The sequence below is a fragment of the Echinops telfairi genome, unplaced genomic scaffold, assembly GCF_000313985.2.
Source record: "Echinops telfairi isolate 266 unplaced genomic scaffold, ASM31398v2 ScPeMD7_7457;HRSCAF=8495, whole genome shotgun sequence".
Classification (NCBI taxonomy): domain Eukaryota; kingdom Metazoa; phylum Chordata; class Mammalia; order Afrosoricida; family Tenrecidae; genus Echinops; species Echinops telfairi.
The window spans coordinates 20,445,008-20,461,843 of NW_022111357.1; the positions used below are offsets into that span (position 1 = coordinate 20,445,008).

The 16,836-nt window shown below is 41.9% G+C and overlaps 1 protein-coding gene across 1 annotated transcript in view; it reads right to left on the reverse strand.

Moving 5' to 3' along the window:
- SRRM1 (serine and arginine repetitive matrix 1) overlaps nt 1-16,836 on the reverse strand; it is a 29,704-nt gene that overhangs the window by 5,321 nt on the left and 7,547 nt on the right. Inside the window, exons 5-15 of the mRNA XM_045298933.1 lie at nt 16,742-16,834; nt 15,300-15,413; nt 14,673-14,867; nt 14,163-14,282; nt 12,065-12,339; nt 8,106-8,186; nt 7,577-7,663; nt 4,232-4,376; nt 3,790-3,831; nt 1,642-1,776; nt 7-445 (exon numbers count right to left, since the gene is read on the reverse strand). Of these exons, the coding sequence (XP_045154868.1) occupies nt 7-445; nt 1,642-1,776; nt 3,790-3,831; nt 4,232-4,376; nt 7,577-7,663; nt 8,106-8,186; nt 12,065-12,339; nt 14,163-14,282; nt 14,673-14,867; nt 15,300-15,413; nt 16,742-16,834 (1,726 nt within the window). The remainder of the gene's footprint in view (nt 1-6; nt 446-1,641; nt 1,777-3,789; nt 3,832-4,231; nt 4,377-7,576; nt 7,664-8,105; nt 8,187-12,064; nt 12,340-14,162; nt 14,283-14,672; nt 14,868-15,299; nt 15,414-16,741; nt 16,835-16,836) is intronic.

The following is a 16,836-nucleotide window of genomic DNA, read 5'->3' on the forward strand; positions in this document are numbered from 1 at the left end:
CTTTTTTGTCTTCTTAGGTTCCGGGGTCCTGGAGACTCTCCTAATGGGTCTGAGACTTGGCGACGGGGACTGCCGTCTTGGTGGGGATGATGATGCACCTCTGCGAACAGGGGGCGGACTTGAGGTGGTCTGTGGAGCTCGAGGCCGTGGTGGTGAGGGTGAATGTCGTTTGGTTGGTTGGGGTGATCGGGCCTCGCGGGCAGAGCGGCTTGGGGAAGACCCTTTCCTATGCTTGGATGATAATGAAGGTGAGCGTCTCTTGGTGGGTGGAGAATGGGAGAGCCTGCGCTTGGGAGGGGGGGATGGAGAGACCCTGCGCTTGGGCGGGGGTGGGGGCGAGGCCGTTCTTCTTCTTGGAGGCGGAGAGGGAGAGTATCTTCTCTGGATGGGAGGGGAGTATCTTCTTGGGGATGGGGAGCGCCGGCGGGGGGGAGGGGAAGGAGTCCTAGGAAAACACAGACATCAGTAAGCTGAGAGCTTGTCTTACAGGATCACAAAAAAAGATCCAAAACTAAGACATTAACCTTGCCACTAACAGTGCTCATTAAAAACCATATAGGATTTCACCGTCCTCTGGCTGACTGTTGGTGAGTGACCTGCCTTGCTGTTTGTTGCCTATGGTCGGGTAGCCTGAACTGCTCTCCAGAGGACTACCTGGCAGCCCTCAGGACTTGAAGGACTGACAGTGTATTCGCTTTCTCACAGAAGTGAGTTGCACTGAGCCATTTGTACTGCTTAATAGATTGCTTAAATTTGTTACATCGCTACCTATATAAATATATACATAAAATCATTAGTGCCCTGGTTTTGTTTCTCTAGAGAACCCTGTCTAACATAATTGGTGCCAGGAGTGGGGTGTGAACCACAAGGTCAGCCGAGAAGAGACTCCTGTAAAGATTTACAGCCTTGGAAACGAGCGGGGCAGGAACCAACTCAGTGGCAGTGAATTTTTCAGGTACCCCTTTTTGGTTCCAGACCCCCCCAGACCCAGGATCCCATCTGCATTTAGTTATCGTGTTTCCTTAGTTTTCACCAATCCATGGCTGTTCTTCATTCTCTTAGGATTTTGAAATTTTTGAAGAGTATTATTGAGTCAGTACTCAGGTACTCAGTTTGTGCTCGTCTGGTATTTCCTAATAACTAGACCGGGGTTATACATGAGTAGAAAGGACATCATAGAAGTATCCAAGAAGTACGCACACCAGGGACTATCCAGGAAGTCTACATTGCTGGGTATTCACCTTGATTATTTAGTTAGGGTAGTACTTCACGAGGCTCTTTACTACAGTCACTCGTTTTCTCTTTGCAGCTACTAAATAGTGCAATGCCACGTTTAAATTTATCATCAAACCTGTTATTTAACTCACACATCATTAAATTCATCCATTTAAAATATGCATTTAGATGACTTTTGTATAGTCACAAGTACAACTATTACTAATACCCATCACCATTCACCCTCCCTCCCACCTGAGACTCTCTGTCTGCCACTAACATACTATCACTATAAATTGGGATTGTGTATTATGTTGGCTGTGGTGACCAACTGAGCAATGCCACTTTAATCATGACGACGCAGGGTTGCAGGGCGATGGTCTCTCCACTGCCACAGTCACAGCCCCAAACGCACACAACCGGTACCTTCGCCTGGGCGGTGGGGTGGGAGACCTGCGTCGCCGAGGAGGAGGAGGAGGAGGTGGAGGAGGAGGAGGAGCAGGAGAAGGGGATCGCCGTCTTCTGGTGGGTGGCGGGGAGGGGCTTCTCCTTCGTCTACCACTAGCCAAGAAAGAAAATACAGTACATTCTCTAAGTCAGTGGCAATGAGAATTAAGTGACTCAGGAAAGTTGCCATTAAAGATAGCATAGTTACTATCTGATTCTGAACAGTGTTTTTAAAATGCAGATCAAACCCTTGTTAAGACTGGGTAGGTAACTGCATAAAAAAATCTAAAAACATTGGAGTATTTCACTGTACTAAAGCTTTAGTCTTATTTTGTGAAATTTGTTACTGCATACATAAACATGCTGGGTCATGGTCACATTATTAAACATTCTTACAACCTAGGGGGAAGGCTTTGAAAACACTGGCTCTCTTACAACAGTTTTTAAGTTACTATCTCAATTGGAAAGCTGAACTCAGCTCTGTGTCCACCAGGTCTAGGCTAATATCTAATCAGGTTTTATTAGGGGCTCATACAACTCTTATCACAATCCATATATACATCAATTGTGAATTATTAAGCATTTACATTGATATTTACATGTTAGCTCACTACAAGCCAGAAAAACACTAACCTATATTACAACCAATATATAAAAACATTTTAAACCAAAATAGATCAGTCTGTCCCCTAAGTCTAATAAATTTGATAATAGAATTGGTATAGTTTGCAAATCTGTTTAACAGATTTAGATTAACAGAAGGCATAGATTCTCTCTCTGCATTCAACTTGGTTTAAAACAGGAGGCATCAAAATGTTTGTGGGAAAATGGAATGAAAAGAGTGGATTATCTCCACAAATGTCTAGAAGCCCCCTCACCCGTTAAGTTGGTTTATGTGAAGAAAATATGACAAAAATTTGTTTTTCATTAATAGAGAGCTCCATTCTTTTAGACTTTTCAAATAGTTATATTTTTCATTGGCACAACACCCAAACTTTAGTGTCTGAAAGCACAATCAACCCAAAACTCCCTGTCATGCCCCTACCCACCACTGTTAAGTCAATTCAGACGTATATAGTGAATGACATAGGTTTCTTTTTATGGGAGCAGGATAGATCGTGTCACGTTTCCCCCTCAGAGTGGCTGGTCCACAGCCAAGCTTGTGCTTTGCAGTCCAATAATCAAACAATGCTACCAAGGCTCCTTTGAAAGCCTAACAGTAGTGTGGAACTTGAAACCAAATGAATGGCTTATATTACAATCCATTTGTTTATCATGAAAAATAAAAAACATAAAACTCAACAAAAAACCAATAATGAACCCCACTGACCTCAAAAATAAAATTGCTTTGAATAGACATAGGACATAAACACCAATAGGCAATATATCAAGAAAGCATAAATCTCCCAGCTAAATGACTTTCATTAACCTTAAAAATGCTTGGAGTATTAAGTAACTGTTTGAGATGCTTTTAAAGTTTTATCTCTTGAACCACCAGACAGGGATTACTTGTCTTCTTGATTGGTGTGTGTGTGTGTGTGTGTATAGTATGGAAATTAAGGGACTTCACAAAGTCTAATGACTGCAAGCAGATGACTCTCCTAGGTAATAGATGTTAGAAATGGAGAAAGATAATTATTTAGGTTCTTCTGTGTTAGTGCTATGTTACAAGAAAGGTGTCTGGTGTTTTGTTCCATCACAAATATTGTGGACTGGTTCCAAATAGCCTTCCCAAGGAAATAATAAGATTATCTAAAAAAAAACAAAAAACAACAACACAGCCCCCAAAGCAAGTTTATCAAGACGACACCGCCATAGTTTCAGGAGGAACAGTTTTCATCCTTCTCCTGCGCAGGGCGGTGGGCAGCCCGACACAGAACCCCATCCACTACCAGGAATCCCTGAAGAGACGATGCAGTGTCAATGGCAGCAGCCTCCTAAGACCTCGCTTTTAAACTCGGACCTTAACAAACTCAGTTTACGACTGCTGCTTTCTTGCAATGGACAGGCTTTAAACCAGACTTTTCTATGTGTAATTCACTTTTAAAATGTCAGCACAATGGAAAAAAAATAAATAGCAAAACTTCTGGCAGGTAACCCTAATTAATAAAGCCGTGTCTAACCAACCTTTTAGTCATTGGCGATTGCCATCTCTTTCCCATCTGCATCCTGAGAGCAGTGGAGAAAAACAAATGTCATGAATGCCATTCACTAAATTATTTCCTTTGATGGAGTTAAGCAACATTAATAGCGATACTTAAGAGCTCAAAATGCTCATGAGTTAATGCTTTAACTGTCAAGTCTATTTCTCTAATCACACATATATAAGGCACATGGTAAATGTCTCATGAAATAATATTAAGTGCACCCCCACCCCCAAAGACAAGTCAATGTTTACTAGCAGTAATAAACTCACAATATATAACCTGACCATCTTCTTGTAGAGTCCTTGAAATAAAGGAGTTAATCAATTCTAAAATAAATCAGTATCCCACAACCCTATGTTATAGTCTCAATACAATGACAGAGGATCCACACCAGCAGGACTGTGGAAAGAAAGGCACATTACCGAGGGGAAGTCTCCTTCTGACGTTTCCGTGGGGATGGAGAGGCACTCCGGGACGGAGAACGTCTGCGTCGCCTGCCTACTTCTCCGTTCTTCACGTGGGACCTCTTGGGTCGCTCCTCTTCAGAGGAAGAGGAAGAGCCAGAGTCTGTAATGACACAGCAAAGAAAAAAGACACTCGTCCCCCGCTTAAAATCTGTCCAAGCTTTCTAAATTAAAGTGAAATATCAAAATTAGCAAGTATACTAATGTAAGCAAGCATGTGTGCAATCAATTCTGAACCGAGGCAATATTGATGGCTCAATGATTTCACTGATGCTCAAGGATGTTAAATACCCTAAAACTACACATAACTACTGAGCTAAATAAAAGTTACAGAAATCACTTCTGTAAAACAAATCAAGACGGAGCGCTTGTTGGCCTCGGTGGCAGCTGGGAAGGTGGCGGGGCGCATGGCCCTGGAACGCCCTGCTTGGGAAACCTCGGAGGGCCCAGGACACGGCCCCCCCCAACCCCCCACAGAGCCCGCCCAGTCAGCCCGGGACCCGAATGCCCCACGTGTAGCGACTCGGCCTCCAGTGCTCATCCAGCGCACTCCCAAAGCCTTGCAGCCTGTAAGAAGCAAAAGAAGAAACCCCCGGAATGGGGCCTGTTTGGCCAATGGAGGCAGGAAGGCCCCTGAAGAAGCCCTGGCAAGCTCTGAGGCTCAGGACTCAGAAACCCAGCCCCAAACAGAAAGAGAGAGCCACTGGGGCAGTTCGTGTCCTGCGCAGTGAAAAGACCCCCTTGCCACGGAAGAGGCAGCTCATGCACAGCTTGTTTGGGGACTACTGGGCCCAGATGGAAGCTGAGCGACAGGAGGCCTTGCGGGCCCTCAGGGCTGCAGCCCACTCAGCACAAGTGCAGCCTGTAGGTGTGGCTACCAGAAGGAAGAGCCCAGAGTCTGTAAGCTTCACCCAGCAGGGGGAACCAAGGCCATCCTGGATACCCCTGATGAAGAATTTAGGTTCAATTTCTTTTAGATTCCCTGCCGACTTTAGGACAGTATCCTTCCCTGGAATGCTTTCCTGGATAACTGTGGGTTGATCTGTCCCCAGCTGTGATGCCACAGCTTTGGGCAGATGGGAGATGAACATGTTGGGACACAGGCATGGCCAGATACCACTATTAGGTTTTCTGATGAAATGTCCCTCCCACCTGAAGAGAGTTACATTCAGAAAACATACACTAAAGTGGCCAGCATGTTGCAGAAAGGGAGTTTTATTCAACCTTTATAATCAGACTATGGAGGTATTGATGACAAGGAATGATGAGGTGGCCACATGTTTGATGTCTGGGGTGCTTACACTTAAAAGGATGCCTTGTCATATTGCTCACGGCCTTTCTGTCACTATGTTATAATTTTTTAATCTATTTTAAATAATTATTAAGAAACATGCTTGTCTATGGTGGAAGGCCAGGCAGGTTAGGCTCTGACACCTGTGTCCAGGCTGGCACCACTACTTCCTGCCCTCTGTGTTAACTCCATTCCTGAGCAGACATTATCCTCTGAGCTCTGGAACAGGAAAGTACTTTTCGATTCTGAAGTGTCATGCTGCGAAATAAAGTAATGAAAGATGAAATGTCAAAACAACAACAACAAAAAAACAAATCAAGACATGTATTCCCTTGTTGAATAGTTCTCCAAATAATTAAGTAATGCTTAAAGAGCATCGCAAGTAATTACTTGTTTCTCGGAGCATTTTTAAGATGACTGAAAGTCATATTCAACTGGGAGATGTATACTTTTCAACTTATGCTCCTCCATTATGTTTTAAGGTGCCCTGGTGGCACAGAAGGCTATATATTGGACTGCTACTGCGAAGACAGCATTCAAACCCACCATGAGCTTTCTACTCCTGTGTAAAGACTTACTCCATGAAACCCAGTTCAGCTCTATTCTATGTATTCACTAGAACGATGAGATTTTCGTCCGTTCTTTGTTACTATTGACTCTAAAGATCTAAAGCTTCAAATGTGAAGAAAGCTGATGGTGCCCAGCTATCAAAAGATATAGTGTCTGGGGTCTTAAAGGCTTGAAGGTAAACAAGGGGCCACCTAGCTCAGAGGCAACAAAGCCCACATGGAAGAAGCACACCAGCCTGTGTGATCACGAGGTGTCGAAGGGATTAGGTATCAGGCATCATTACAACATTGTGAATGAGGGGGAGTGCGGGGTGGAGACCCAAAGCCCAGCTGTGGGCAACTGGACATCCCCTTACGGAAGGGTCGCAGGGAGGAGACGAGCCTGTCAGGGTGCAGTGTCGCAACGATGAAACATACAACTTTCCTTTAGTTCCTAAATGCTTCCTCCTCTGCCACTGTCATGATCCCAATTCTACCTTACAAATCTGGCTAGACCAGAGAACGTACATTGGCAGATAACAACGAAACACAGGGAATCCAGGGTGGATGATCCCTTCAGGACCAGTGACGATACTGGGAGGGTGGGGTGGAAAAGGAACCGATTACAAGGATCTACATATAACCTCCTCCCTGGGGGACGGACAATAGAAAAGTGGGTGAAGGGAGACATCGGATAGTGCAAGATATGACAAAATAATATAAATTACAAATTACCAAGGGTTCATAAGGGTGGGGGGAGCAGGGAGGGAAGGGAGAAAGTGAGGAACTCATGCCAGGGGCTTAAGTGGAGAGCAAATGTTTTGAGAATGATGAGAGCAATGAAAAGTACAAATGTGCTTTACACAATTGATGTATATATGGATTGTGGTAAGAGTTCTATGAGCCCCTAATAAAATGATTAAAAAAAAAAGAACTTAAAGAGAGTGAAAAGACATGTGTATGGGACAGTGCACATCACTTAGTGTTGGAAACCTTTGGGTTTCCGAGGCAGTTGGTAAGCTACCCAGTGCGTACCCCCCAGCACACGAGGGGACCCAACCCTACACATTTACCACAGAAACAATCTCCTGAGAACCACAAACACATGATCATTCTCTTAAAACTCCCCTGCTTCCCCGAAAATAAGAGTGTCTTATATTAATTTTTGCTCCCAAAGATGTGCTAGGTCTTATTTTTAGGGGATGCCTTGTTTTTGCATGAAGAATACGGTCCACATTTATTGTTTTATTAAAAGAGACCTCGCACTTCCTGCCTGCTCCGGCTGCACTGTGGCGCCCACCTCTAAGGTCCAGAGTTATGGTAGCTTCGGGGGGTTTATTTTCAGGGGGATGCCTTGTATTTCAGCGAGAGGCAAAACTGTAAGTAGGTCTTATTTTCGGGGAATCAGGGTACATTCACCACACTAGAGGGTGGCTCATTAAGAAACCCTAGTCAAGAGCATACCAGAGGAAGACTGCTGGTTTTGTCGTCTGTACTGGCGTCTTTGCTGCACAGAATCTGCTGCTGCCGTTTTGCCACCTTTATCTTCTTCTGAAAGAAGGATGCATTTAGAAAGGGCTTCTTTAGTTACGCATACAAAAAAAACATGTTTATCTGAAGAGGAATTTTTATTTGGTTGGGTCAATTAAGTGTAACTACTACATGTTTTACAAGTAGAATGGGCTTAAGATAGCTATTTAAATTTATAGTCACCAGATATAATAAAAAAACACATATAGGTATTCACCTCTGGTCAGACTAGGCTCCAAGCAGTTTATAAACACTACTTGAGTTAACGGTCACTATTATCTACAAAATTTATTAGAGAAATGATTCATAAAAATAAAAAAAGCAATAATAACAGTAGTTACAAGGAGCTAAGAAGTCAAACCAGCTTGCCAGATTTCAGAGCCACATGCTGTCATCAATCAAATTAGACCTAAGACCAGATGCACATGTCTAACCCAGCTTAAAACAAAACAAAAACACTTACCCGATTCCGATAGCTCCACTTTTCTAGGCTTGGGTGCTGGTGAAGGGGACTCTCTTTTTTCGGCTACTTTATGTTTTGTCACTAAAAGAGAATTGGGGAAGAAAAAAATTAAAAGCTACACTAAAATATGCCTTCACATTTTTTATCTTATCTTCAAACTTTGGATTGATAAAAAACAAATTTTCCCAACTAACAATTCAAAGAATGTGGGGAAAATTATGTATGCTGTTACTAACTTTATGAAGTGTGCAATATTCAACAAAGTAAACCTCTAGCAGCCATTTGAATCCCACCAATTAGAAAACACACACACACACACACACACACACACTCTCTCTCTCTCTCTTAACTTGGGAGGGGACTTAAGTTTTCAGGCACCCTCTATATGTGGGTCCAAAAAGTAAGACAAATGATGAAGTAAGACCTCATAAAACTTGGATATTTGGTCTTGAAAAGATAAATGAATGCATTAGCTACCCAGGAAGCAGAAAGCTCTACATATATAACGTGCATAAAATTACTCAGAAAGATTCCTACATTCGTAAAAGTTGTTAAACACCAAGACTGTATGAGTCGAAAGACTCAAAAAGAAGAACATAAGGGTACCTTACCCAACTTACTGCATGAAAATTTTATCACCGCAACTTTTGTTTGCTTGTGATGTTACAGGTATTGTTAAAACACTGCTGCCTACTGGTAACCCCAGAGGAGGCAACCTGAAGCTTAAAAAGCTAGTCATTTCACCATAGTGTACTATACAGATCATTTGAGTGAGGATTTGAACTCAAATTCCTTCTTCCAGGTTCCAATCTTCAAAAGCACAAATTATGCTTATGTATCTATCCATCTATCCATTGTTTCCACTAAAATCCCAAGTATATACCAGTACTAACTGCCTCTAAGTGAATTCCCTCGTGGATACCCCAGCTGGATCAGAGCAGAACTGGGCTCCATAGGGTTTTTTAAATGGTAATTATTTAGAAGCAGATCACCAGGTTTTCCCCCCACGATGTCTCTGAGTGGACAATCTTTCAATGAGCATCACCTATTCGCAACATCCAACTCCCAAGTATAGTCAATAACCTCACTACCTAGAAACACCCCTCTGAGAAGTACAACTTTCAGGATTCTTACCAGGTGTTTTATTGAAAAGAATTGCCTTGGGATGTTTGACCCAGAGTGCACACTCATCTCACAATAACACCCAAGATTCAAAATTCTAAAAAGGCTTACTCCAAGGGGCAGTCACTTTGAGATCTAAGGGTTTAACACAAAATCTTTCATTGCATCAAATTGAATTTTGGCTACAATTTCTCAACAAACAGCACTTTATTAATGATACTACCCAATAAGCTTCGGCTCATACATTTGGATGTCAGCAAGAAGGGCCAATCCCTGGAGGACATTGTGCTTGGTGAAGTAGAGGGACTTAGAAAGATACCACGGCTATCATAATGGGCTCAAACACAGCAATGACCATGATCAGGCAGGATTTTGTTCTGTACAAGGGGTCATTTTGAGTCAGAACTGACTCACTGGCAACAAGAGTTAATCAGATAATCACCCATGCCTTGCTAATATTTAATCAGGTTTCCATTTGTTCCTGTATTGTACAGTGTATCTTTCCCCCCCCCTTTCCTTTATTTATTTATTTATTTATTTCCTTTTTTAACATTTTATTAGGGGCTCATACAACTGTTATCCCAATCCATACACACATCAATTGTGTAAAGCGCATTTGTACATCGTTTCTCAAAACATTTTCTCTCCATTTAAACCCCCGACATTAGGTCCTCATTTTTCCCCTCCCTCCCCGCATGTGCCCTTGATAGTTTATAAATGGGTATTTTGTCATATCTTGCCAGTGTATCTTGCTAATGATTTTTTTTCCAAGAAAAAAAATTCTAGCATAGTTATAAATCTTCTTAAAAGAAGTCATTCGAAAACTGGTTTACTGAACAGGTTGTAATTGCTAGGCTGACTTAACTCATGTTAAGTTGTATTACATTTCAACAGTGTCACTGATTACACATGGAAACAACAAAGGCATTTCTGGAATCATACCTCCAGCTAAAGATCTCTCCCTTCCCCTTTATTTTCCTCTTTCAGCAGCTGAAGTAGTATTCTGGAGTAAGAAAGCTGGGAAAGGGTGTATGTGTATAAAAGGTATAAAAAGTTCATAGAAAATGGACGAGAATAAAAATGTCCACAACCTTTTTGAAGCTCCCCCCATATTATTTAACTGGTGACGAGAAGAGCACTTAGAGTCTAGGCGTAGCTGACCGGTCTTGGCCAGGTGACCGCACTTGTCTGACACGGTGCTTGGTGAGGACTCTATCTAAGGTCTCTGCAATTTGATCGCAGAGGCTACCTCCTAGTAACTCAAAGCAGTATTTGGCTTTAATGGTCACTGGGTAGCCCTGACCACACTGCCCAGTGTAGATCGTTGGCTAGTGTTTTTTTGGACATGAGTGCCCTGTCCTAGAAGCACGGAAATAAAACTATTCCCTGGGTCCTCCACGCTGGCTTTTCTGTTTGTTGGAACTCTTTATATAACACAAACAGAAAAATCATAACCTGACGTTTATGCCAAGTATTAAAGTAGTACAGTATTTGCAATTTTTTTTTCCACTAGTGAACTGCCTAGCTCTAGACAAAGGAAAGAGGCATTTAGAAGCACAAAACATTTCATGTGGTAGGGAGGGTCAGGGCAATGTGCACTGTAGTTTAGATATTAACTAGTAATTATGGATGGGTTGAGATTGTCCCATTTTGAACCAATGCAATATGGGAACATGATGTTATAAAATCATGATCTTCAGATCCCGTTCCCATGCTTGACTGAAGTAAGCACCCAGCAGAAAGAAAGCTTTCTTTCTCTTAAGCTTCCTGTCTAGGTCTAAAGAGACAATATGGCACAAATAATTATTACTGATGCCCCCGAAGTATTATACTAGTTATCTAGCACCAGTTTCATTAAATTTTAAATGCTAAGATTCAGGATAACCTACCCATGAACTCTTAATGGATTATGATCACCTCCGGCTGTTCCATCACTCTGAATACTGATCTCTACCTCACAATAATAGAAGCAGAGCCTAACTTGACTTTCTAGTCAGCAGCCTACTGGGGAACTTGAGGAAAGAGCAGACTGCTGGAAGACATTCTGATCTCATGAAGAGCGAGTTCTAGGGATTTAAATCTGATCAGAACCACCCCAATACTTAAACTTTGAGTACTCCTTGAAATGCCATTGCTTTCCCTCCCCTGCTACTCACTCCCCCCTTCCAGACCCTCTCGGTCATTCCAGCCCTCAGCATGAAAGGCTTGATTCAAAAGGAGCTCACAGGGTGCTTTTAAACATTAGAGGAACAAACCTCACCAGACAACAGACTACAACCTTCACGCAGACGAACAGCACTCAACTAGCTAGGCAGGATCACAGTTCATAAATTTAATCAATCAGTAGAATAAAGAACACTCAAAAGTAACCTGCCTACAGCCTTAAAACAACAAAAATCAAACACCAAATCAATCAGCTTTTAAAAGAACACCATGTCTTTCTACTGAGAGCACAATGTGGCCAAGAAAGAATGAAAACAGAATACGCAGTCCTCAGAAAAAAAAGCCAACAAAAATCTTGATGAGGTGGTGTGTGTATGTACAGATGAGGGACGGATGAACAGACTCAAAGTAGTGAAATAATCCCTATGACAGCGCACAGTTGGATAAGTTACAACCAACCCAAGCAGTCCATGGCCGGCACTATTTTCCCTCAATGCTAAAACAAAATACTTGTACATGAAATCTCTATTGCCAAAACGCCAGAATGTAAAGCAGGAAAAAGGTGAGCCTCCTTACAAAGAACATCTCATACAAGTATTACCCAGTCACTTCGTACTTCAAACTACCCACCTTACACCAAACGAGAGAATGTGTATTATATGCTTGATTTTTACCTTTACCTGAAGTTCTCCCGGGAGACACAGAACCCCGACCTTTCCTGGTGCGGTTTGACTGTTGGGGTGCTGGGGAGTGACGCGTTTTTGGTGGTGGACTTGCTGGAGGGGACGGTCGGTGTCGGCGCCTTGGAGGACTCGCCGAAGGAGACAGCCTCCGAGTTTTTCGAGGGGGGCTGGAGGCCCTCTTGGGTGGCTTCTTTGGCGGCGACCGGGAGCGAGATGAGGAGGACGAAGAACTACTCCCCGACAGGGAGGCCGACGACCGCCGTCTTCTGTGAATGAAAGTTGTCATACTCACTACTCGCGTATTCAGCGAATGGCTTTACCGCTACGTACAATTTACAAACAAAACAGCAATTTTAATCCAACTTTTGAGTTTATGTAGCTAAGCACATAAGTCCCCCACAAAACTGGCATAAAAATGACCAAAAAACCCAGGACGGAAACAGCTAAGTCTGAAAGGACACATTCTGATAAAGGTTGGTTTGACCTACTTCCCCACTGATAAAACACACCACACCAAGTGCTAGAAAACCACCAGTCAGCTTCTTCCTTAAGACTGTTATCAGTGTTTTGGAGTTTGCATAGAAAATCTGAGTCCCAAAGCACATTCCATTTAACAACAGACAGTGTCAAGCAACCTACAGGTTGCATTAAAAAAGGGGGGAAAAAAAGATGTGCAAGATTTGGAATTTGTTTAGCTACATAAACTTAGAAGCAAGGGACTCTCGAATTCTGCAGCAAAATTTGTGCTAAGTTCTGTTGCAATTATGTGTACCTGCAGAATTCACCTTTGGCAGAAGAATTCCTGAGAACCTGAAAAAAAGAAACCCTACCTTAAGTGTGAGATAGAAACTGGCTGAAAGGGAATCTTACACAATCTGCAAAATATTTTGACTGCTAGATGACTTAGTAAGCAAATTAAAACATGCTGATTGCAAAACTCCAGTAAAAAACTACCTCATACACGATTATTCCATTAACTAGTACTAGAAAGCACCAGCAAAACTTTTCTATGGAGGAGGAATAATCAATTGTAGGAAACTGTGATGCCTGCCTGAATTGACCATTTTCTATCAGTAATCTCATCTACCAGTAGCAGCACCAATTCTATAACTTTTAATAGTGGTAATAAAATCATACTCAAACCCCCCCATCCCTGAGAAGATAGATAAAAAAAGACTATGAAAGGTCCCAGTTTGCACAAAGACACTCTGTAGTTTATTTAATGTTTCCTCTTTTTCCCCAAGTTTATTTGGTTTCCTGAAAAATAAAAAAACAAACAAAAACTAAAGAGACTTAAAATTAGAAACACAGTGATTATAATCGTTTCCAAAAAGGTGAAATGTATTGTCAAGAGAGCACAAAAAGTCGGCTCCCAGGGCACCAGTGTTCTACTTGGGAGATTTTTACAGCTTCCTTTTTATTGAGAGTGATTTAAAGAAAACAAAACAAAAAACCTTAAGTCTAATCTCTCAACCCGAACAAACTGAGTTATTAATAACGGTTATTTCTACAGAATAAGATTATGGGAGCTATGGTGGCGCTGTCAGGGTAAATGCCAGACTGCTAACTGGTTCAACCCAGCTGTCACTCCAAAGGCTGCTGCTATGAGAAGGAAATGACGCAAAGGCAAGTAAGTATGTCCCCTTCCGCTTCAATTGTTTATAATGAACACTCACTTTTGTCATAATGGGGTGGTGGTGCTAATTTTAGTACTAAAAAGTAGCTCTCATTAGACCTGTAGTCAGCTACTTTTCAGAACCCAGAGGCAAGCAAGTTCAACGCCATAGAAATAGCCAAGATGGCCAATTACTTTATTTGTTGTTAGGATTTCTTAGTGGGATATGAAAGGATTAAAACCTTAATGCCAAGTTATTAACAGGCTAGTGAATTTCCTGATTTACTTTACATTGGAACAGATATTTTTCATAGCATAATTAGAAGACTCCCATCTCCAGTGACTTAGGCACCTTAGATACAACACTGCTTTCCTTTTCTCCCTAGGGGATATTAATTGAAAGATCACTGTCCAATAAACACAGGGAACACTTTCAGGCACTGGAGACTTCCGAAAGAAAAGCAAAAACCTCACCGTCTCACTGGAGACCTGCTCCTTCTGTGCCGTGGCGGAGGCGGCATTCGTCTCGGCGGAGTTCTTCTTCGAGGAGATGGCCGTCGTCTGGGGCTGGGCCGCCTTCTAGGGGAGTATGATCTACCGCAGAGAGAGAGAGAGAGGACTCAACTAAGCAAGAACCCCCATTCCTTGACAGTTTCCCCAAAGGTCACACATTAAGCACAAACTTCAAGGAAAAGATTCCTAGGGTGTACAGAAAGTGTCCTATGTAAATCTACAGAATACACGGTACCGTTTTCTAGAATTTCTAGGATGGCACAGAGACTGAAGTACCAGACGAGGAAGCAAAAAGCTGAGGTTCCAGATGCCTCAGACACCCTCAGCCTGCTTACGAAAGTATTCCCTGAACTTTGTAGTTCGCTCCACAGCAACTGGCTACAACTACCAATGCGGACTGCTTGGAAACCATGAGTCTATTTGAAAGAGGAGGGCAGGAAAAGGTCTAGGCTGATCTTAGTCACAACTCACCTCGACCGGGACCTATGACGTCGTCTAGGTCTAGTGTGCGAAGGAGAACGAGAACGTGTCCGGGACCTAGATTTGGAACGAGATCGAGATCTTGGCCGAGTCTTCTCCTTCTCCTTCTCTTTTTTAGAATTTTTTTCTGGAGAAGGTTCTTTAAGTTCTAGCACAGGTTCTGGCTTGGGAACTTTCAGGATATCACTATGAAAACACGAGATCATCATAAATTGACTAGACACTACTAACAACTATAGAAGAAAGAAAGCTCTCCCTCGCCTTACTCTTTTTAGTTTTCAAAAGCCAGGAAAACGTCCTCCTGGTTACAAAGAGATGCATAACTGAAGCTGAGTAAGCAACTAACATTTCTAATGTTTAGAACACCTGCAAAACTGCCTGGAAGTTGCAGTCTATAAAACATCTGAAAGAATACAGCCAGCAGATACTAGAGGTCACCTCTGAGACTTTTTACTAACATTCTCCTATTCTACTTGGACTCCTTTGCAACAAATTAATTTTACATTAATAAACTAACAAAACAATCCAGTAATTTCTTTTTTAAACTCAGATATAGGGCATCCGCAGTGATTAATAACAGTCTAAAAGTATACTTCTCATCAACTGTTATGTGCTTGCCTAGTGGAAGTGGCCTCTTGTACTGAAGGTTCTCTTATTTTCACGGAAGGCTCTGGGAGTTCTGGAGTTTTCTCCTTCTTTTCGGGAGCAGGGGAAGGACTCCGACTCTTGGTTCTGTGACGGGGAGATCGAGAATGACTGCGCTTTCTCTCTCTCCTGACAGGAGAAGATCGTCTTCTAGGGGAAGGAGATCTGGATTTGCGTCTAGGATGAAAGCAACTTTTTTCAGGTTTTGGAATAAAATAAAGGGACAAGGGGGATAAACAAAGGGAAGTGAGGACAAAGTCCTTTTGTTTACATCACGGTTGTTTTTATATGAGAAGTGACCTATGAAAGGAAATAGAGCATCTTACTTCACCTATTCCAGAAGGAAAAGACAGGAGAACCAGAAAGTAAACAGAAAGGACAAATTTCTGAAATATACCAATTACAGGGGCGGGCTCATAATCAGTGCCAGATATTAAAGAGTCACTTTTCAGAGAGATAAAGATTGTTTACAGGTAAACAGTAGTATTGCCTTACCAATACTCAAACCCAACAAACAAACATTTAAATGCAATCAGATCCCACAAGAGAGTTCATGAGGCAGAGCTCAGCAATGCCAAATTGACATGACTAGGGCAACTAAAGTAAACTTCTAAGAGAAACGTATCAAAATAAAACAATGTTTTCTGGAAGAGGAAACGTCCTCCATACGTTTGCTTAACTAGGTATTTTTTAAAATTCACAGTGAAAGAAAATAACAGATGAGGCATCAATAGCCAGGTTACTACCACGATGACTTGTGTTTAAGTATATTCCTTCACAAGTAGCTTTTAATATAAAATTCCCAAATGAAAGGGAGTAAAACATTAACCTCCTTCCATTAATTTGCAGAAACAAAAGAAACCTCAAAATAAAAAGCCTAATGGAATTCTCACCTTTCACCACAAATAAGTAGAAGCTGAGGCGTAGATTTAAAAATGTGAACCTAACAAAAGTCTCAGTGGAAGAAGAAAACAAAGAAATGGTGCGAAGTTTGAGTTGAGTACAACCATCTGAGAAAAGCAGAACAGGGAATTAGGTAGATATAACATAACCAGCCAATGGGGACAGATTTCTAATAAAAAGGGAATGGAAAAAAGTGAGTTCGAGTACATCCAAAATCTACTCGTTAATTAAATGCTGTTTAATCAGAGCAACATGAAAGAAAAGTCTAGATTTTGACTTAGAAATCTCAGAAACAGTATCTGTCATAGCCAAGAGATCGTGCGCTCAAACAAGAGGAAATATTTCTTTAGCCCAAAGGCAAGTCAGCTTACCATGTGAAGTTTATAATAGGAGAAACTCGCTAAACAGTGTTGCTAGCTCCCTTTATAGTTGTCAAAGTTCTTCTACACAGAAACCCTTAAAGTCCCTAAGTACCCATGAAACATTAGAGGGATGTGTTCACGGCATTGTACCTTCTTGGACTTCGAGACCTCTCCCTTTTTTCTCTGCTACTTTCTTTTTCTTCTTTATCTCTTTTATCTTTGTCTTCATCTTGCTTTTTCATAGA